This window comes from Saxophila tyrrhenica (genome assembly GCF_035928015.1).
Source record: "Saxophila tyrrhenica strain CCFEE 5935 chromosome Unknown scaffold_27, whole genome shotgun sequence".
NCBI lineage: Eukaryota > Fungi > Ascomycota > Dothideomycetes > Mycosphaerellales > Extremaceae > Saxophila > Saxophila tyrrhenica.
The window spans coordinates 23,321-43,900 of record NW_027041759.1 but is presented as its reverse complement, the minus strand read 5'-3'; the positions used below and the strand labels follow the sequence as shown (position 1 = coordinate 43,900).

Sequence of the window (20,580 nt, the reverse complement as noted above, 5' to 3'; positions counted from 1 at the left end):
TAGGAGAAACGTGGCTACCATGAACTTCACAGGACAAGAGGCTACAGCCCAGGAACACAAGTCTAATAGATTACAAACCTCTACACCACCCCGCGACTCCCATCAGCACCCGGCGATCGTGGCCCTACCTCATGCCCTCGAAACCCTCCCTCTAGTTCCCACCTCGGCTTACTCGCCAACGGTATAGGCGGCGGCGAATCCGCTTCCAGAGGTTCCCCCTCAAAGGTGACATATGGACGAGAATCTGCTTCCTGCGCCTCCTTCCCAGGCAATTCGACAATCTCCTGGTCTCTACGGCTGACGGCATTACCCTCGAGCTGGCCTTTGGAATCGACGTACGGGCGTTGACTTCTTGCTCGCTGGACGGAGCTCTTGCCAGCTCGCTTCCGGCGGAAGATCCAGAAAGCGCCTGCGAGGAGGAGGAAGGCGAGTACGGCGGCGCCGACGCCGATTCCGGCTTTGGCGCCTGTAGAGAGGCCACCTTCGTGGTCTTGTTCCTGGCTCTGGTTTGACTCGGAGGTTTGTGACGGCGAGGCTGGGGGGGCCCCGGCACTGCCACTACTGCCACTGCCACCCGTTGACATTGAAGCCGCTTTATTCGGCGACACGAATGCCTCGATGGCACTTTGGGGCAGGATTGGCGCCGACGCGGGCGTGAACAAGCTCAGATCTTCCGTGGACCAGCCGACGACGACCTGCGGCATGGTAATGCGGGTCGGGAGGTCTGGGCCTCCCGTGCCCGGAAAGTCGGTATAGCAAATGCCGATTCCCAGATGCCCTATACGACCAGCCACTTCCCGACGGCACGAGTCAACCCAAACCCCACCGTCGACGCCGCCGCAAGGAAGGCACACTTACGTAGGACACCCCGCGACTCCGAACCCCCATGCCTCCTCGGCGGCCTCGAACTTCTCAAGCCCACACGGCAACACCCCCGGACTGTAGGTGATCATTGTAGTATCCGAGCCCGTGTTCCAGGTGTAACCACCCGTGGGAAAGCAGCGGTCGGCGACTGACATGCGGCATTGGACCGAGACAAGGCTGAGGGTAGTACACCCTTCCACGCTCGTCGGCTTGGTAGGGAAGCACGAGCTCGGAGGGATGAAGATGATGGTGAGGGGTTCCAAGGGAGCAGGGAAGGAAGGGATTGGGGTTGACTCCAAGGGTCCTTGGTCTGTCGAAGAGGCGGGCTCCGTAGAAGCAGGGGGGGACGCCCCAGCTGTGGGCGCTGGGCCGGTATTCGTAGTTCGTCCGCTCATGTTCTGTATGGTAAACAACGCTTCTCAAGCCTCCAGTCCTAGGACGCCTACCTCTTAGGTACTTACAAGCTGATCAACCACACGCAAGGCTGGCAGTAGAGGGGTCGTCGCAAGCCTGAAGCGAGACCACTGCAAGCCACCAGACCAGCCTGTTATCTCGTGGTTGTTCGTTGGTTGGTCTGTGCAAATGCATATGCACATGTACTGCACATGTACCTTAGCTCTGTGAGTAAGCGAAGGGGTTGCAGCATAGCAAGGGCCGATGGCAATTAGCCTCAAGTATGATGCGAAGGACTTACTGCACAAGAGAGTCGATCGACGGCAACGCTCTTTCGTTACGCAGGTCCGACCTTACGGTGTAGACAGATGTTCCTACTTGCTTGTAGTCGTCGGATTAGAAACGAGGCCACGCATTGCGGCGTGAGGTGGAAGACCGATTTCTCAGCCCAGCTTATGGCGTACTGTACGTGAGCGACGCATTCTCACCTGTAAGTCCCTACAGCTGCGCGATGGATCGAGTGGAAGTTGTTTGGAACTGAGGTGAATGATGTCGAGAAGACACCGCAGCTACTCACAACTCATATCTGACCCTTGATATCTACGCTCCGGAACGCTGCAGCCCGCGCGTTCTCAAACATCAGACTCGCCTTGCCGGTCAGGACACGCACCTCGCCACCCTCTCCTCCCTTCTGCTCGATGAGATGCTCCGCCTTGTGCTGGCACAGGAAGTCCACGCATTGCCGTAAACCTGCCTCCGGGTCGTCCTCGCTGCCTTCTTCGCCGTGGAATGCGAGCTCTTGGGTGAGGAATGCGAGGCCGACGTCGGGTTTGTACCTAGCACAGTTAGCAAGCATATCTTCTGAGGAGGAGAGATCGAGCCTACGCCTTGCAGATCGCAGCCATGGCAGCAAGTCGCTCTCGCTGCACGAACATGTCGAGGAGGTAGGGACCCATGAACGGAGCATCGTCGTATAGCCTAAAGAATTTGTGGTAGTTGCCAGAAGCCAGCGCCGATCGCACCTGCAATGCATGCTGCACCGCTGGCTTCTGCTTGTCTGCTGTGGTTAGGTCGGCCAACACATCGTTGACGCCGGTGCGGTTGGAGGTGTAGATGAAATACAAGATGCGGTACGCCACAAACTCCTCCGGATTGCCGCCCATATTCGACTTGTACAGTGCACGCAGCTGTGTCTGGCACTGATTGTACTCACCGAGGTCCCCCATCTCCAGCGCGATGCGGGCGTGGAGCTCGTACACCTTGACCGTGAAGGAGCTCTTGATGTGTTGTACCGTGAGGTCCTGACGGAGAGACTTCAACTGGTCGCAGGCGTAGGAGTAGTTGTGCTCCTTCTTCCACTTTTTCCGGACAAGGTCGAGGGCTTTCTCAAGGATTGGCAGTGGGCGGACAGTGTGCGGCGCTGGTGGGGCAGTGAGACGGAAGTAGTTCTTCTCCAGAGTCTGGCACGTGCCTACAACCGGGCCAGTGGGGAGAGAGGAGTCATCACGTGGGTTTACGTATATAGATGGTTCCGGTGTTCCGCGACCGAAACGCTGCCGACGCTTCTCCAGGACGTCTGGATCGACGTCCATGGAGTGGGCTTGCATGGTATTGTTCTTCTTCTGTTGCTTTCTCTCCTGGGTCTTGCTCAATCCGGTGATGCGGTCGCCGAGGCCATTCATCCCGGTCTTCTTCTTCCACGGCGGCGTGCCGTCTTGCTGCTCCGACCCGTTCAGGTCGGCTTCTGGTGACTTCCTTTTCCTGGCGTGAGACGGGAGAGATGATAATCCGTCCGACGAGAGCAGTCCGTAGGTGTTCATGTTAGTCATTGGGCCGTTCTGCGCACGATTACGCATGGCTTCGTCCATCTCTCGCTTGATGAAGTCTTGTGGCAGATCATAGGTGTACCAATCTATGGTGTTCATCGTACCAGCTTCGGCTGCCTCGCTGATGATGGACTTCAGCCTGGCCTGCATGATCTTCGGGTCTACGCTGTCGATCTGGTTTCCCGACTCAAAGGCACGCTGTACGTATGCTCGCACGCCAGCACCGAACGGCTCCTTCGGCTTCTCGGGTGATGACGAAGCCTGCGGTGCTGGCGGACGTGAAAGCGTGTGCCGGACTGGCACCGCAGTGTATGAAGGTGCTGAGTTCATGCTGGCGGTGTGATGTGATGAAAGAACTGATACTGGGCGATGCTCGCTGACCGCGGCGCCGTGGGCGACAGAGGAGAGGATGCACCGGTGCGAGCGAGCGATGGCTATACGTGGTAGACCTGGGTGTGCCTGATCTGTGGTGGTGGTCGTGGCGGTGAACAAGAGGTACATGGTTGCAATTGCGCGCTTCGAAGTCAAAGGTTTAGCCGCGCCAAGCCATCACGTGACCGACCTAGACTCGCTTTGTCGTCGACATCTCGGTATCGGTCTTTCCAATTGACAACCTTTCGACAACCTTTCTACCTGAAAACTCGGAACGTAATACCGGCTTCTAGACTCTCCCGGAGCCCACATACTGCTCCTCGATGTTTGAATGTTCCTTCGCCACCTGGACCTCACAGCAGCCCTCAGGCCACTCCTGTACGACGAGGAATCGCTTCTCTTCGTAAGTCAAATCGATAGGTGGAATGGTTGTCCGAGACACGGTCAAGGCTCAAGGGCTGCGCAGCTCTCTGAGACCTTCATGTCTTTGATTTAGCTGACGAGAGATTTGCTGACCCTTCTTCTCACCGCTTTTAGGTCCAGGACAATGTGGGCTTGTATGAGGGCAAGTTCAAGATCGAGGGCTACCAGAATGGTCTGTCGTAAACTCTCCTCGACTATGAACCCGCCGCTAACAATTTTTCAGGTCATGCCTACTTGACATCCCACCGAGTCTGCTACGTTGATAAGGACGAACCACGACAACGCTCAGTCGCCGTAGATCTCAAGGAGATTGAACGAACAGAATTCTATGCCGGCTTCTTCAAGTCTTCACCAAAGATCACGCTCTTCCCAAAGGCAACAAAACGAACGTCCCAGGCGATCAGGAGCCCTGTCCCGAAGTATGCTTCACCCAGCGATGGACTAGTCAGTAGCGCCACCACGCCGCCTAGGTCGACAGCTCAGACCCCAGCACCAGCCCGAGATCTGAACGCTACCTGGGTGTGTCCTATCTGTGGCCTCTCGAATCCCGTGCCCAATAGCTTTGACCCGGCGACCGCGAATCAGCATACTGCTCTCCCTCCTTGTCAGGCATGCGGCATCAAGCCACCGCTTGCGCTCATGATCAAAGCCTCCATCGCTTCCATGTCGAGTAGAGCGTCAGGGACCGCTCAGTCAACCACTTCGACTTCCTTTGCTTGTGACAGCCTTGCTCGTAACGGCTTCCACACAAGCGCTCCAGCTTCTGGTGCCGGGGCGGCTGGAGTCTGCCCACGATGCACATTCCATAACCACGCCTCACTCAATACCTGCGAAATGTGCGGCGCACCTCTGCATGCAGCTCGAGAAGCTACAGTACCTGCTACAATCACCGAGCCGCAGCGACCGGAATCTCCTGGACCATCCATGGCAGGCTCAATCGTCGAAGATGACACGATTGAGACCATCAAGTTCTCCTTCCGCGGTGGCGGTGAGAAGGTCTTCCAAGACAGACTGAAGGGTGCTCTGGTCCAGCGCAAGTGGCTACTGCAGAGCGCACCGCCAGTGCCGAGACCGGCGCAGCCAACCACTCCAGGATTTGGAGGCTCGGGCCAAACATTCGATACACTCAGCAGCAGCACACCACAGCCGCGAGTCGTGGGAATCGCGGGGCTCGAGCGCAGAGGCGAAGAACTCCGCCAAAGCAACCAAGCAGTCATTGGCACCGCCTTCGAAGACCTGGAAGCACTGATGACCTCAGCCAAGGAGGTCATAGCAATGGCTGAGGAGTTCTCCAAATCACAGAACAGCGCCAACGGTGACTCTGTAGAAGCAAGAAATGTGCTCTCTGACTCGGCGTCAGTACTTGGACTTGTCACTACGAAAGACATGTTGGGCACTGGATCCTCTTCAGAAACGCTGTACATCACCGAGCTTGCGCGCAACCTTGCTGAGTTCCTTACCGATGACAGGAGAGGCATCTTGCGCAAGGAAGGTGGCATCATGTCTCTCGTTGACCTATGGGCGGTTTTCAACCGGACTCGCAATGGCATTGAGCTGATCTCGCCGTTGGACTTTGAGAAGGCTGCCATGACTTGGGAGACGCTGCACCTGCCAATCCGTTTGAGGCGATTCAAGAGCGGTCTGCTGGTTGTGCAAGAGAAGAGCCGCACTGACGAGAAGACCATTGCTAGTTTGCTGAGCTGGCTGCGACGACCGCAACAAGCATCTGGAGCGCCGGAAGATGGCTTGCGGGGCTCGCTTGGTATTGGTGTCACCGCGCAAGAGACGGCAGAGCGCTTCGGCTGGAGCGTCGGTGTTGCCACGGAAGAGTTGGAGATGGCTGAAGACACTGGAGCGCTCTGCAGAGATCAGTGTCTCGACGGCATCAGATTCTGGGAGAATCACTTCATGAGCACTTTCGCACAATCGTCAGAACAAGCTGACGCAGACATCTCGCACGGGGTGCAAGCTATGGGTATCTAGACAAAATATCAAACCAAACAAACGCCAAAAAATCCATCCATCGCACCCCAAACACCTAAACACCTCAAACAGTGATCCATCACCAGTCAATCACCCACTCACTCGCCCCACTCTCCCAAAACTCATCACAAGCCGCCTTCAAGCCAAAATTACTCCTCAAGTCCTCCACCCGCAACGGATCCCTCGTCAACGGATCCGTCGGACTGCGCTTCAAATGCTCATAAATCGTCGCCCGCTCGTACGAATGCCCGTTCTTCGTCATCACCGGATCGTGCATTGGCTCGAACGTGATCATATCGATTAGATGATCCGGGATCTCACGAGGTTTGTGGTTAGTCGGGTCCGCTATCGCGAACAGAGTTTTGAGCTCTGCGATCTTCGTATCGAAAGTCGACAAGATCTCCTGGTTCCTTTCTGACGCTTCGACAGGGCCGAGTTCTTGGTTGGAAAGCTGCGCAGAGATGGCGTCGAGGTCGCGCTGTTTGTTGGATTCGAGAGTCTCTTCCAGTTCCGCGCGGAGGTGGCCTTGCCGACGCAAGCGGTCGCGGTCGCGGGTGGCGAATTTGGCCTTTTTGCATTTGAGCACGAAGGAGGAGAAGGTCTCCAGGTCCTTTGGGGAGATCTTTGCCGCTGGGGATAAGGGGTGGCGGACTTGGTCGTAGGCGGTTAGGGCGGAGGAGAGGGCTTCGTGGGGGTGGTGGAGGGCTAGTTGGGCTTGGGCTGGAGGGATAAGGGTTTTAGCGGAGTGGTAAGGAGGGTTATGTGGTGCCAATCAGGGGTGATATGGCGGGCACAGCCTTACCCAGGAAGTAGAAGGCCTTATTGTTTTGCGTTTTTGGACCAGCGACTTCGATGCTCTTCAGGCAGTCGTTGACAGCGTCATCCCACCGTTGGAGCTTGAGCCGTACGTTCGCCCGGTTCGTGAAGATGAGTGGGTTTCTTGAATATTTCTGAACGGCTTGAGTGTAGAGCTCCTCGGCTTCGATGTACTGGCCGTTGCGGAATGCAGCGTTTCCCTTCTCCTTGAGTTCATCGGCTAGATAACTCATTGGTGCACTGTTTCCTTGATGGCAGAGTATGAGTGTCGAAGCTTCGCGGACAATGAGACTTATTAGCAGGCGGCGTTGTTGGCCTCAAGGAATGTTGTCGAGCCGGCAAGAACGAGGCTGTTTGCCGATGGCGGTGCATGCATTCTGGACCACCTGCAGCCAGCCAACGAAGCAAAGCTTGTCAGCGAGGCTCTCTCATTCTAGAAGCATCCACCCAGCAGCGTCTGACAGTTGTTCACCCGTCAATCCCATCGAAAATCATAGACGCCGCCACGGGTGGTCGACGAGGGTTGACGAGCTGCGGTGAAGATGGTGACCGGTTCAGCTGTCAGCGACACAGTGGGAAACAACAACATCAAGTGTCCGCGGCAACGAGTCCGAATGATTTCAGCATTGAGCTGACATACAGCCAGCTGTAATAGGGAACCAATCTGATCGCACGGGGCTATGGGTTTAAGATGCGAATGCGTTTGCGACATTGGCATTCTCTTCCACCTCTTCCGGAATTATCCAATTCTATCTCCGTGTTCTGCATCACTGGCCCACACCAATTGGGCGAAAGGGAGAAGACGCACTGTAGTTAAATGGATTGGATGGCTTTGAATCGGGGGATATATGTTCCGCAATGGAGTTTCGGTATGAGCTGAGAGACGATATAAGTTGTCTGTTCCTCCTATGACACACAACCATTTCAACTTGCAACAATACACCCTCAACAGTATCACACTCCGAGCAAAATGGCTTCCAACAGTCTCATCACTCTCATCACAGGAGGCACGCTTCTACTTCCAACCCCAAAAAGTCTTGCCTCCCACTGACAACCCCCAGGCAACTCCGGCATAGGCAAATCTCTCGCCGGCCTTCTCGTCGCCGACGCCAACCGCCACGTCATTATCACCAGCCGTTCCATCGACAAAGGCAATGCCGCAGTCGAGGAGATTAAAGGCCTCAAGCAACCAGGCAAGATCGAGATGGTGCAACTTGACCTCACCGTGCCCTCCTCCATCACCGCTCTCGCCAAGGACATCGAAACCAGATACGGCCGCCTCGACGCCCTCGTCAACAACGCCGCCATCGCCGACTTCCCTCCCAACACTCCATTACCAGAACGCATGGAAACATCCTTCAAGGCCAACGTCACCGGCCCGCTCCTCATGCTCGAAGCCTTCTGGCCCCTCCTCATGAAATCCACCACGACCCCGCGCATCATCAACCACAGTTCCGGCGCCGGCTCCATGCAAATCGTGAAGAACATGCCCGACTGGGCCTTTGGCGAAGTGCCGATCCCGTATTTCTCCAGCAAAGCCGCGCTGAACATGGTGAGTTGCAGCTGGATGCTTGGGCACAGAGGGGAGGATTACAAGATGTTTACGTATTGTCCTGGGTTCACGGAGTCGAATCTCGGACCGCATAATAAGTTGGCGAATGGGGCGAAGCCGGTTGTGGAGGGCGCGAGGCCGATGGTGGCGATTTTGGATGGGGAGAAGGATGCGGAGCATGGGGGGTTCTTGAACCACGAGGGGGGACAGCATCCGTGGTGAGCGGTGTCCGGATGGTGGAAGGGGAGTGTGCCTGGGGTAGCTGCGAGAAGTATGCTATGCGCTGGAAGAATGATTCCTTTCCGCTCTAGCATTCGAGATCCAGGATGTAGTGTCGGCGATCATACTGCAGAAGATGTATCCCAAGGTTGAATCTCGAGAACAGTAGGGCGGAGACTGCTGGCCACCGGATGATGTACTCATTGTCGAACTGCAGGGATCAGATGAACCTTCCGGGCCTCTAGAAGACTGGCTCAGAACCAGTTGCTTGACTTCTTGCGTTAAGGCCATCGTCAATGCTATGATGAGTATCACTAGAACTTCATGGATCGCGCGGCAGTGTGACTTGCAGTCCTGACATCTCCTAGTCAACAAATCATTATGCAGCCTTTGTTGCTGCCTTAAGAAGCTCCAGTGTACCTTAAGAAATGAAGGTTGTCATCGTTGCGGCACAGCAGACAGTCTCGCATGCAGAGTGACGTCTTGGCAAGCTCCAAACAGGGCCACAGCCTCTCCAACCCGGGGCAGCAAGACGGCAGGCACCTGCAGAGCTGCGCGTGATCTGTCCGATATTACCGCCGTAGAGAAGATAACAGACCCGGAGTCCTCGTCCTCTGAGATGGACGCAAAACAACAGAATAAACGAAGGACAAATTCCATTGACATGACGCCAATTCTCCCAGGTCTGAAGGCCACACCGGCCAAAGTGCAGCAATACATCTTCCAAATCTTGCAACATGAACATCTCCCGGGCCTGAAGGCCACACCGGCCGAAGTGCAGGAATATATCTTCCAAATCCTGCAACAGGAGAACTTTGCACAAGGCAAAGCAGAGCAGATCGCCGGCCGCTGGACCGTGGGAACTGGCAGAGAGTTGCGCTCCTATCCCCCGGCCATGCTGCGCAAGATCTTGTTCTTCGACATGGATGAGCAGGAGATATGGAGGCTGTACATGGCACTCAAGACTCCTTACCACCGTGCAGCACGTCGGAATACCATTGTGATGGCGCTGAAAAGTACGTCGAGCAGCTGTCTTGTCCGCGCGCGCTTCTCAAAAGCAGGCTAACTGACCTTACTCGCCAGTCGGCGTCGCGTTAATCGCGCCCACTGTCCTCTGTTTCGTACAAGCGTGTCGTTCGGACATGCTGGATGGGCCGTTTTGGTTGATTGCGACGGTTATTTGCATGTTCGCGTTGGTGTGTGACTTGACAGTCTTGCTTATCACCTACGTGATGGAAGATCCGGAGAGCGACACGGAGAAAGAGTTGCAGAAGTGGATGCAGACAGGGTCTGATGGCAATGTGGACGATGGGTCCGGGCGTCAGAAGCAATAGTCGTGCTGAAGCTTGGTGGCGAGCAGACGGCCGGTCGGGATGGTAGAATCGTTGGCAATCTCCTCTGGCAACAAACTCGTTTCCTTGAAGCAGTAATCGCTGAGTGCATGCAGCATATGTACATTCTATACCACCTCTTCAGCTCGGTCCCTAGATAGCCATGTTGGTTAGACGTGGCAGCCTTTGTGTGATGGCTCTTGGGGATGCGACCTCAGCTAGGTGAAAGTTTGCATTCTCCGGTATGAGGGCTATCCATGCATATAGGTAGGGATGCTCAGCTGGACCTGATGCGGTCTGCTTGACTACACATGCTGTCGTTGACCGTCATTACCTGCTCGGTTCGACGGGGTGAAACCCTTGGAGCACATACCATCCCCAGACGCCACAGTCGGCGGAAGGCGCATTCTGAGGCCGGTTGTCGCCGCACGGGAGGATCGAATATCGGTAGCCGGACCTGGAAACTAGACTTCCGCTTACGAAGGGACAAGCTGTAGGTGGTGTTTAGAGTTCCGTAAGGAGACCCCCCTGGGGCGAGGATAGAACTCCAGGAAGCGGTGAAACCTTATCATCTGGCGTGCTCAAGGACGGGCTCCATAGTCTGCTCATTCTCGAGCATAAGCTCAGTCGTCTGTTCGTTCTTAAGCAATCTGGCGAAACCATGGCCCGAATGCCCCGGTCGTCAAAGCAAGGTGAGGTAACGTGCTTGGGGCCTCATGCGGGTTGAGCTGCTAAGATCCAGTGGCGGAGTCTCCCCGAAAGCGACTACTGCTTAGTGACAAAGCCACGGCAGTAGGAGTCCAATGGACGAGGTGAGCGGCATCGCGGCAAGTGGATGTCTTCGATCAAGGCACACGAGCAAGTCCCGGACCAGGTCTTCCGGCAGCCATGTCGTAGTTCATCCAACCAGGAGGACGACATGTTGTGAAGGTGTATGCATGAGCAACGCTATCTTGAGTCGACATGCTGCTCCCTTGCATTCGGCATGCTGTCGGTATGCAGAACAAGGATCGAAGAAACGATCGTTAGCATACAATAAGATTCTATTTGATGTTATAAGCATGGTTCTTGATTGATCTTGATCATGTCTTTCATCGGCGGCGCTCCTCGCTTCCACGCTGTCGGGCTCGTCGATTTGGGTGACTTCCATCTCGTCCCGAAACTTAGATCTTTCCTTTGACTTCACTTCATCCTGCGTGCAGCCCAAGTACCGTACCATATTCTCTTTTCGTAGGACTGACTACATGCGACGCATCTAGACCAATTGCTCACCGAGGCTATGCAGTGCCTCTTACTGTACCATGCTCCGAGCGAGCCTCGACGATGTGCAGCTGGACTTGACGTGTGCTTTCGCAGCGGAGCATCCACTGCAAGGTTGCATCATCCAGTGGCTGTACCATGGCGACGCTTCTAATCTATCGAGGGCGAGACCATTCTAAGCAGCTATCGCAGGACCGACGCAAACAACAGCCGGAACACTGAATGCCGTTGGCAGCGCACAACAAAATGCGGAAGTGGTCAGCCCTTGGTGCGGTGGACCTCCGTCGACGGCATCAACCTGCCCTCCGCCGCCGCCCGTAAGCGTAGTGTCTGCAAGACCGTCAGCAACTGGCCAGTCGGACCGGAGAGGAGAAAGCGTCTTACACTTTGAGGTACAACTTCAGGTCTGGTGTTCGAAGCTCTCGTATCGCTCCTGCCATGAGCTGGAGATAGGTATTCTCCGCCATGCCGCCGACGTGGAGGAAAGGGTACAAAGAGAGGGACTTCAGCCTAGTCGCAACCATCAGCACATGGGACGATATTGTTCGATGAAGTGGCGCAAGCTGAACGTACATCTTCTCGACTGCGTCGGTCTCTATCGATGTTCGACCTGGTCGACGCATCAGCAGCTGTTCCAAGTTGGCATCCTGTCCAGGCCAGCATACCGGTAGCCCAGTCGCCAATAGGGAGATCAATCGGTTGGCCCCGTACATCGGCGAGACCTTCATGCTCAAGCAACCTTCGAAGCTCTTGGCCTATCCGGGGGTTCTTGCGCATGGTGGTCATGGTACTGACATACCACTCCCACCACCTGCCAGCAGAGTTAATATCCAAATGCTTGTACGACGGCTCGTACACACCTCGTCAAGCATGAGTCCATACGAAGCCGGCCGTTCCATGACTGAACACGAGGTTCGATCTCGATCATTTGCAGCCAACCATTGCCGCGCTTCAGCATCAGACACAAGTCGTGCACGTAACTCGGCCAACGGCTCGCATTTATACCCTCTGCGAGCAGGCGACTGTTGATCAAGTGGAAGCTTTCAGGCCCGAGCCCATGGCGTCTTGGATCTTCGGAGAATCTGGCATTCAAGTTCCATCTCTTTCTTTCCCATTCCTGGACTGCGTCTGGCTGGTCCTCGTCCTCTTCCGGGTCTTCGTCGTCGTCAACAGCCCGGCCGAGGTAGATATCGATTCCTGTGCCCTGGAAACGGAGGGTTAGCTATTAAACCATTGGCAAGATGCACAAGCATTCCATCGACCGAGTCGTCATCTCATCATGCACCGGCAACGGGAGACGCATGTTACTCATGCAGATACTGACATCGCATTCACCCGAGCAATCATCGATCAGGCCATCGATCCACGCACCCTGACCGCATCCACAGTCCAACACTTTCGGTGCTCCATTGCTGTTGCTGTCGTTGGTGGCCGGTGGAAAGGGCGGCAGTACGACTTGTCCTTGGAACAAGTCGCGGAGTGTACGATGAAGCTCTTCGATTCTCTCATGTTCCTTCTGTCGAAGCACCCTCTGTTAGTTCCAAACTCTTTCCTAGAGGACGTCGAGCAACTCAGGAGACCTGTCCCAACGGCAACGTACCCAGTCTACCGGAACACCGTAGACATGATGCTGCAGACCGAACCGGGAGTATATGCGACCAGACCTTCGGAGTAACTGGTCGTCGGTGGGCTGTGGAACTCTGTTGGCCATCTATGACCACGATCAGGTAGCACCAAGTATGTTGACTGCCGTCTTGGTGAAACGAAAGGAGACTCTTCCCAACGCTGTGGTTATGACTCCACTCTCCACGATGTGATCCTGCCACGAGCCGACTAGCTGGTATCGAACGTTATGCACAACGGAGGCTAAAACTCATGGCAACGGGAGAGGCTGACTTGGAAGATATAGCATGACGCAACAAGAGTCTTTCCGATAGTCCAGCTGCGACGTGCGGTGCAACAGAGCGATCCTATCCTGAGCCGTAACAGCGGCATCAAAACCGGCCAGCTGACCGCGCATCCACGTTTCCATTGGGTTCGAGCACAAAAGGATTCCTGCGCCTAATCGACAAGCGTGCCGCAGCCGCCTCTGAGATGTGACGGCCGGAGCAATCCTCGCCACGGGATCGGCTAGTTACAAGAGAACGTTCGATCGGTACCGTACGGCGAAGTGGAACACGTCTACTTTTTCACAACGACCGGCATTGTCTGTTCGGCTCCTGGTTCGCTAACATACAGCCGATCCACGCTGCTGGGTCGATACAGGCTACATAATGACTACAATATTCTGCCCACGGCAGGAATTGACTAAGATGGTTGTTTGAGGAGACTGACACAAGCTCTTCGACCTTCCATTGTCATCCATCCGATGGCGAAATCGACACTACTTCCTACCCTCCCGACCAAAAGGTGACGCTAGAATACCACCAACGTCGACCGACCGTTGCACCCTTGTCCACGCCACAGCTCCTCGGGACGGTGCTGACGGCGGCCCTAGGGTAGGGGATCTGTTCGCATTGCCTTCGGACACCTCCAAAGGACAGGTCACTGCCAACGGCGGTCGATACATGTCGTCTTTAGGATTTACCCGGTCGCTAGGATGTCAGCACCCTCTCTCCTTCGAGATGGAAGAAGTGTTGGGCAAGCTCTCGTTGCTACAAGGTGCACCACCCTTCCGTCGGCGTCCGAGCATTCTGTTCCAACAGCGTGGCACCAGGCTGTCGCTAATGCATGCATGTTGTCATCTTGCATTCGACTCGGGCAGTGTTCGGCGGAGACAGCGCGGTGTTGATTGACCGTCGACCCTACGACTTCTCGTTATCCGACCATATTGTCCCTCACAAGGTACAACCTACAGTAGTAAGTAAAACACTGCTTCCCTCATTGCTCGTAACATCCACAAACTCCGTCTCCTATCCTCGATCTCTGTGTCGGCAAACCTACCGCACCGCGATGATGCTGGCCTGCACCTCATGCATACTCTAGCTGCTTGCGCACATTTCCACGCCACGCTATCGTCTTTCTGCCGATGCGGAAGCGTGCGCTGTTCAACCACGACCCCTGTCCCAGCGGTCTGGGAATTTCTGTTACACAACATATGCCACGCGAGGAACATACCTAGAGGCCGCGCCGCCGCGAGGGACTTGTATCTCCTTATTCTCTTCCAACAACAAATTTGGGGATGGCGGTGGCATTGCCAGCATAAGGATCGGTATCGACGACTGTGAAGCTGAGGATCTTTCTCAACTCACTGGCAGAGACGTAGTGGCCTGACCAATATCTTCCCGAATACACCCGCGGTAACGTACAGCGTGGCGTCTCGCTCGCTCGGAAGATGCCGGGATACACACCCTACAGTGCTGTTCCGACGACACGTCAACATTACCACTCACCGACCACCAAATTGCGTGTGCTGCACCGAGTGATCGGGACTCGCCGCAAGTCCGAGAGCCGACGAGACTGGTAGACTACTCTGACCGAAGTAAAACCCTTGATACGGTCAGCGCTTGGAAATTGAGAGAATGTCATGTCAAGCAGCTGTGTAGACCAGAGCAACCTCAGGCTCTCGACAGCTCTCCCAAAAGGGTCAAATGAACGAAGCCCTGAAGCTGAGCTCTTTGTTGCAGTCCAGCGACTCTGATGTGGAAGAGGTGAGCTTCTCTGGACCGGTCTCATTGAGTATCATATTTTCTTGCCTGGATGCCATCAACTGGTAGTCCCGGGCTTAACTTGCTTACCTTCCTCATGGCAGGCAGGGCACTAAGTTAATGGTTCTACTATATTTGCGAAGACCTTGGGGCGACGATGACACGACGATCTTCGCAATTGCTAGAGGTTCGAAAGGCTATCAAGGTGTCGAACTGCTAACGAGTACCACAGGTATGTTAGTCATACGATGACGACCAAGCACACAAGCAACTCTCCACGCATCAATCGAAGTCCTCAGAATGGCACGTGCCTTCAGCACCGCCTCTGCCTTTCCACATCCCATCACCAATAGATGCTACAAGACGTCGACGTCGCACAGACCGTCTCCGTCTTCGTCCTCTTCTCATTAAACACCGTCGTCACCGGCGCCGCGCAGCGAATCGCATAACTCGGGCTCGGCTCAATCGTCGTGGTCGTCAGTTCACAGCATGAACAGTCACTGCTCGTCGTAGTCGTGTGCGCCGCTTTGGTATACACACAGCGCGGCTTATGGTGCTCGGTGATGGTTTTCGTGCAGGCTACGAGACCTGGTCCGATGCCCATGGAGCCGGTGACGGAGGGGGCGTCGACGGTGGTGGGAGTTGTTGGGGTTGGGGTTGCTGGTGCGCCGGAAGGAGAGCAGGAGGTCACGGTGGTGAGGCCGGGTTCAATTTCTCGGGGCGTTGGGCAGATCATCATGCACATGATCCCCGTCGTGACGGAGGTGATGGAGCAGCCTGCGGAGCATCAGTATTGTTTGCTATAGGTTGGAGGGCGAGGAATGTACCTTTGCAATCAACGAGGGCTGTTGATGTCGTCTCCTTGTCTGGTGGACAGCAGCCACCAGGCAGGCCAATGGTGGTAGCACATTGCGGTGCTTGAGGAGCGGCCGCGGCCAGCACCACAGCGCTCAAGAAAGTAAGTCCGTAACGCATGTTGGTGGTATGTGTAGTTGTGCTCGCCGTATGTGAGGTCGAAGGAGTTGCAGATATCCTTCAAAGCAAACAATCGATAGCTTTATGATCCCACAGATCCAACGTCAGACGTCGCTCGTTATGAAGGCTAAAACAACATTGGGTACTGGTGCCCATGGTAAGACTATATTTGCACCGGTCACACAAGCATCGTATTCCTCCCTCCTTGGTCGCCTCGCCGCGCCTTCTCTCCGCCAATCGCCGCCGCATCGTGAAACAGCAAGGAAGCTGTTCAAGCACTTGGCACCTTCCTACCTTTCCCCTTTGACGACACACAGTCAGCATCACCACATCCGCAAGACCATTGCCATGGCTACACAGGAATGTACGGTAGTGGCATGTGCTCGCGCTGGAGGGTGGCATGGCGAAGGCCTGGCGAACGTCTTCGCACCAGCGCGACGAAGTCTACGATATGCTTTTGGTCCGACGTCTGCCCAGCAAAGAACATCCGACAATTTCGTCACGCCGATCAAACACTGGCTCCGGGTAACGAAGATCATGCGACTCATTTTCGGTACGTACAGAGTTACCGGACCGACTTCACCCCCGATATTGCTGGATCCTTCGAAGGCCCGGACCGGTATATTCTACGGTTCACACCTTCTGGAGGAACACGAGCATGTGTCGCACACACGGCGGGGCCATACGACCCAAGCATGCTTGTGTCACAGCTCTGCATGAGTTGCCACGACCGCAGGGAACCTTTCGAAGTCCACCGCCAGCATGAACGGCCGAGACGGCGCAAATTGGCAGCAGTTTAGAGGATGCGAGCGCAACATCCACCATCCTTCTCGCATTCCGGACCAATACTCCACACTTTGAATGGCTGGTGGTGGAAGCTGACCGCGACCCTGGATGCACTCAATACATCTCTTTCCTGGACCGACTCTTCCAATTCACCATTTTGGAGCTGGCGTGCGGAATAATACCCTCTGCACCTTGCGCATTCGCGTGGAGGTTCTCGTGGTATCAATGCTAGACGGTGAGATGCTGCGACACTGCTGCAGCTCGATCAGTACGGCTCGAGTCTGCGCCGCGGCTACACCGGCAGCGGTTTTGCGGACTGGTGTCCCGATGGAAGGCCGAACTGCTCCTCCCTGGACCTTCGTCGACCCTTGCACTGGTATCGGTTGAATACACCTCGCTTTGGAAGAAGAGAGTTCTACTCGCGACGGTCCGGTACCCAAAGCTATGTCGAAGGCCGTCGAGATTGCCCCTCGGGTTCTTCGGGCCGGCGCATGCTCGTGTCGTTCTCGCGACTTCGAGGAGAGGTCGACGCTCGCTTGAATACAGCCTGGTACCTTGCGCTATGTGAAGTTGCTCGAGGCGGAGGAGTGTTAAAGTGTATGGCTCCCTGTCCCAGCTCCCGCTGCCGGAGAGTTTAGGATGTTGGTGGCCAAATGTATCACACAAAGGTATGTGCTGGCGAGCAACGAAGGTCAGATGTGTTTGGACAGTTTTTCAAAGTTCACTTCTGAGCTATTCGTGCTCACTATCGAGGGCTCACATCGGGCGTGTATCATTGACATTGCTTACTTTGATCATATGCTTCGCACGCCATCACAACCCTCTCACTTGAACATGCACGTGTTCATTTCAAGTTCATCGCCACGATTCAGTTCACTTTCAGTTCTCAAACTTTTTCAAAATGCTTCATCACAACGAACGCACGCTCTCACTTCTGAGACCATCATTCTTGATCTTGCTTTTCTACTCATTCATCTAACCCCTGACATCTCTTCCGCTTATCAACCTTCTACCTCCTTTCCAACTCTTCGAAACACTTCCACAACTCCTACAAGTCTCACCATTAGCAGTTGCCAACCCGTACCCGGTCTGCTCATCCGACGAGGAGAAACCCACCAACAGTCTACTACTCACATTTGCACCACTTCAATCACCAATAGTCCTACAGCTGGGTGGCTTTGCTTCCGAGTCAACTCGAGTCTCGTCACAATTCTATCCTATTCACTGGGCTATTGACTCTTTCCTTGTCAGTTCTTTTGCCTTTCCGGACCACATTTTACTCGAATCAGCCACAGCAATTCTTTATCACCAGCGGATCACGAGCCTCTCTTCATTCACTTATCCAGCTCTTATTAGCTGGACCTTTCTGGAAAGGCCCGTGCTCACAATCACAAGCACTCAGAACGCAGCCATATAAGCATCATGGCCTACCCTCACCACTCCCTCTCCCACAGCCAGTGGGCATCCAACGACCCTTCCGACTTCCCACACCGTCCACGCTCTCACCATCGCAACCACAACCAGGCTCCGCCGCACGCGCATCACAACTACCACCTTAACCCATCCACACCAAGCTTCCAACCGCACAACATGGCTATGCAACCATACCGCAACGGTCCGAACGTCCCCACAGCCATTCCGACCCCACCCTACAGTGGCGAGAAGGAGAACATCTCCACCGACGAGCTGTGCCAGGTGAAGAACTTCGTCATACACAATCACTTCGACCACACCAAAGACATCACCACCCTCGAGCGCCAGACCAAGGACAACTGCGAGACCATCGAGGCTGTGAAGACGATTGCTGCCAACGACATCCGCGCCCTCCAGGACGAAATCGACCAACTTCGCAAGGAGGTGAAGGGCGGACAGCAGCAAGCTGGCGCCTTGTCCCGCACCAGCTGGGCGGAGGAGAATGGCCAGCAGCTCAAGGATGCTACCAAGGACTTCAGCAAGGAAGGCATTGCCGAGGCTTACCTCAATGAGGCCAACGACTTCGAGAATGCGGCGTCGAAGTTGCGTGAGCAAGCCAAGCAGTTCGGTGCAGTCGTTGCTGTGGACTCGCCGATGGGCACGAGGGGTGTGAAGATGCTTGCGGTAGGCAACAGCATCAGCGCCGGAGAAGGAGTGGGCAAGGCGGACTTCGCATGCTGTGGCAAGTGCTTCGAGGCTGTCGAGAACATGCTCGAGCACGTCAAGGACGCCCACGCCTTCCTCCCCAACACCAACGAGCATCCTGTCATGGTGCAGCAACTGGACAACAGGAAGACCTTCAGCGATGCCGAGGACACACCGACGCACATGCCCGCTCGCCGCACCAAGGCTACCAAAGACAACACTGCCGAAGAAGTCAGCAAGCTAGTCCACAGCAGCCGTCCGAACGCCGCGACCAAATTCGACGACTGGCACAACGAGCCCAACGCCGCCAAATCCGAGAGCAGCGACGACGGCCGCACCCTCTACAAAGCCTACCAAGCCGTCTCAGTCACCGCCTCCCACCCACCACCCCAATCCTCCTGGCTCCCCCTCGCCGTCCGCAACATGGGCCCCTCCATCCCCGTCCCCGCAACCTCCCTCACCCTCCAACCTTATACCCACGACTTCCTCACGCACAATCTCGGCGGAACCCAGTACTCCCCTGGTTTCCACTTTATCTCCGGCCCCTCGGAACTGCCATCGAAATCCTACTGGCTCCTCGACGCCGCGCACGAACCGTTCCTGCCCTCTCGTCCAGGCGAGCATGGCGCAAAACTGACCGCGTTCTTCAACTCCGGCATCCATGAGTCAGGCGAAGCGCCCGGGGAGGAAAATTTCCTCCACGTGCCGGTGTTTGTGATGCGCGAGGGCGGGGACGGTTACGAGTACTTCGGCAACTACTCCCAAACCCGCTTCAGCGACAAACTCGACCTCGAGCGCGTGATGGAGTCGGTGCCGGAGCACGTGCGGCGTTTCTGGGCCGAGCAGCTCGCGGACCCCGGACGGCCGGCCTGGGTGACAGAGACGCTGATGGAGCATTTCTGGCCTAAGCCTGCGTATCCCGGTCCGATCCCTAGTGACGCGGCTGCACAGAGCGAAGCCACGGACGCGAAGAAGGAATCCGCCCGCGAGAAGAGGTTACGCAGATCCCTCGACGCTTATGCCTTGGAGTTGAAAGGGTGGAAGAAAGAAGCCGAGCTGAAAGTCGCGCTGCTCACGCCCGAGGCGCTGATGAAGGCTTTCGGGAAGGCCGACGCGGACGAAGAGCCCGGGTTAAGGTTGTGGTGGGAGTATCTGGAGTGTGTGGAGTGGGATGAGGGGTTTGTCGGTTTCCTAGAGGGGTTGAGGCGGAATCCGGGATTGCAGGGGACGTTGGCGGGGAGGAAGAGTAGTCCGGGATCAGGGGCGGGTGTGCAGAAGGCCCGGCCGGCGGTGGGTGGGAAGGTCGTGAAGCCGGGTGTCAATGGGGTAGAGACCGTCAAGCCTGCTGCTGCGCCCTCCTCTGCGCCAGTGAAGGACGCAGCCAACACTTTCAAGCCCACCGACCGCAAAACCCCATCCCAAGTCCGCGCCATGGCCGCTTCCGCCTCCGCGACCCCCAAGCCCGCTACCTCCAAGACGCACACGTCCGGCCACAAGCCCTGGGAGCAGAAGCCGCCGGTCGTCGTCACACCCTCGCACGCTACCAAACCCGCCCACGCCACCAAGACCCCGACGCCCACTTTGCTGGATGCATGGAGCGAAGCGCGGCCACCCTCGCCGGGACCAGCGCCAGCCCCAGCAGCGAACGGCACGGGAGACCTGGATCTGGCGAAGCGCATGCAGCATTCCTTCACCAAAGCGAAGCCAGGGCGTGGCAAGACCGGTTTCGGGTTCAGGGGCGGGGAGGGCGAGAGGTATGTGGCGCCGCATATGCGTGTGCGCAGCGGAGACTTCAAGGGCGATGGTGGTCAGGAGGGCGGAGCCGAGGACGGTGATGGAGGTGTGAAGGGTAAGGGCGAGGAGAAGGAAGAGAAAGGAGGATGGGGCATGAGCGATGAGGAGATGGCGAGGCAGATGAGGACGGGGGAGTTCTTTAAGGGGGTGTGGTAGGTTGTGAGGTGGTTGAAGTGAGAGGATGAGGTGGGGGGATGTTGAGCAGGGATGCGACTTCTGGA

General features: G+C 56.0%; 8 protein-coding genes across 8 annotated transcripts; 4 read left to right on the top strand and 4 right to left on the bottom strand.

The window, feature by feature from the left end:
- Nucleotides 1–80: 80 nt before the first annotated feature.
- LTR77_010799 (uncharacterized protein) lies at nt 81–704 on the bottom strand (the record flags this gene model as incomplete). Its single annotated transcript, XM_064808016.1, has 1 exon — nt 81–704. One exon carries the CDS (start codon nt 702–704, stop codon nt 81–83), a length of 624 nt encoding a protein of 207 aa, XP_064653738.1.
- A 1,133-nt stretch (nt 705–1,837) lies between these two features.
- On the bottom strand, nt 1,838–3,413 carry LTR77_010798 (uncharacterized protein; the record flags this gene model as incomplete). Its single annotated transcript, XM_064808015.1, has 2 exons — nt 1,838–2,093; nt 2,143–3,413. 2 exons carry the CDS (start codon nt 3,411–3,413, stop codon nt 1,838–1,840), a joined length of 1,527 nt encoding a protein of 508 aa, XP_064653737.1.
- Nucleotides 3,414–3,786: 373 nt separating this feature from the next.
- On the top strand, nt 3,787–5,861 carry VPS36 (Vacuolar protein-sorting-associated protein 36; the record flags this gene model as incomplete). The annotated part of the gene is made up of 3 exons (XM_064808014.1): nt 3,787–3,858; nt 3,993–4,050; nt 4,102–5,861. The coding sequence occupies 3 exons, from the start codon at nt 3,787–3,789 to the stop codon at nt 5,859–5,861; spliced, it is 1,890 nt and encodes a 629-aa protein (XP_064653736.1).
- Nucleotides 5,862–5,940: 79 nt separating this feature from the next.
- Nucleotides 5,941–6,910, bottom strand: LTR77_010796 (uncharacterized protein; the record flags this gene model as incomplete). The annotated part of the gene is made up of 2 exons (XM_064808013.1): nt 5,941–6,581; nt 6,664–6,910. The coding sequence occupies 2 exons, from the start codon at nt 6,908–6,910 to the stop codon at nt 5,941–5,943; spliced, it is 888 nt and encodes a 295-aa protein (XP_064653735.1).
- Nucleotides 6,911–7,647: 737 nt separating this feature from the next.
- Nucleotides 7,648–8,451, top strand: LTR77_010795 (uncharacterized protein; the record flags this gene model as incomplete). The annotated part of the gene is made up of 2 exons (XM_064808012.1): nt 7,648–7,684; nt 7,739–8,451. The coding sequence occupies 2 exons, from the start codon at nt 7,648–7,650 to the stop codon at nt 8,449–8,451; spliced, it is 750 nt and encodes a 249-aa protein (XP_064653734.1).
- A 616-nt stretch (nt 8,452–9,067) lies between these two features.
- Nucleotides 9,068–9,782, top strand: LTR77_010794 (uncharacterized protein; the record flags this gene model as incomplete). Its single annotated transcript, XM_064808011.1, has 2 exons — nt 9,068–9,464; nt 9,532–9,782. 2 exons carry the CDS (start codon nt 9,068–9,070, stop codon nt 9,780–9,782), a joined length of 648 nt encoding a protein of 215 aa, XP_064653733.1.
- Nucleotides 9,783–11,332: 1,550 nt separating this feature from the next.
- Nucleotides 11,333–12,750, bottom strand: LTR77_010793 (uncharacterized protein; the record flags this gene model as incomplete). The annotated part of the gene is made up of 7 exons (XM_064808010.1): nt 11,333–11,369; nt 11,424–11,549; nt 11,613–11,649; nt 11,705–11,850; nt 11,900–12,243; nt 12,364–12,570; nt 12,640–12,750. 7 exons carry the CDS (start codon nt 12,748–12,750, stop codon nt 11,333–11,335), a joined length of 1,008 nt encoding a protein of 335 aa, XP_064653732.1.
- A 5,119-nt stretch (nt 12,751–17,869) lies between these two features.
- On the top strand, nt 17,870–20,515 carry LTR77_010792 (uncharacterized protein; the record flags this gene model as incomplete). The annotated part of the gene is made up of 1 exon (XM_064808009.1): nt 17,870–20,515. The coding sequence occupies one exon, from the start codon at nt 17,870–17,872 to the stop codon at nt 20,513–20,515; it is 2,646 nt and encodes an 881-aa protein (XP_064653731.1).
- Nucleotides 20,516–20,580: the final 65 nt, after the last annotated feature.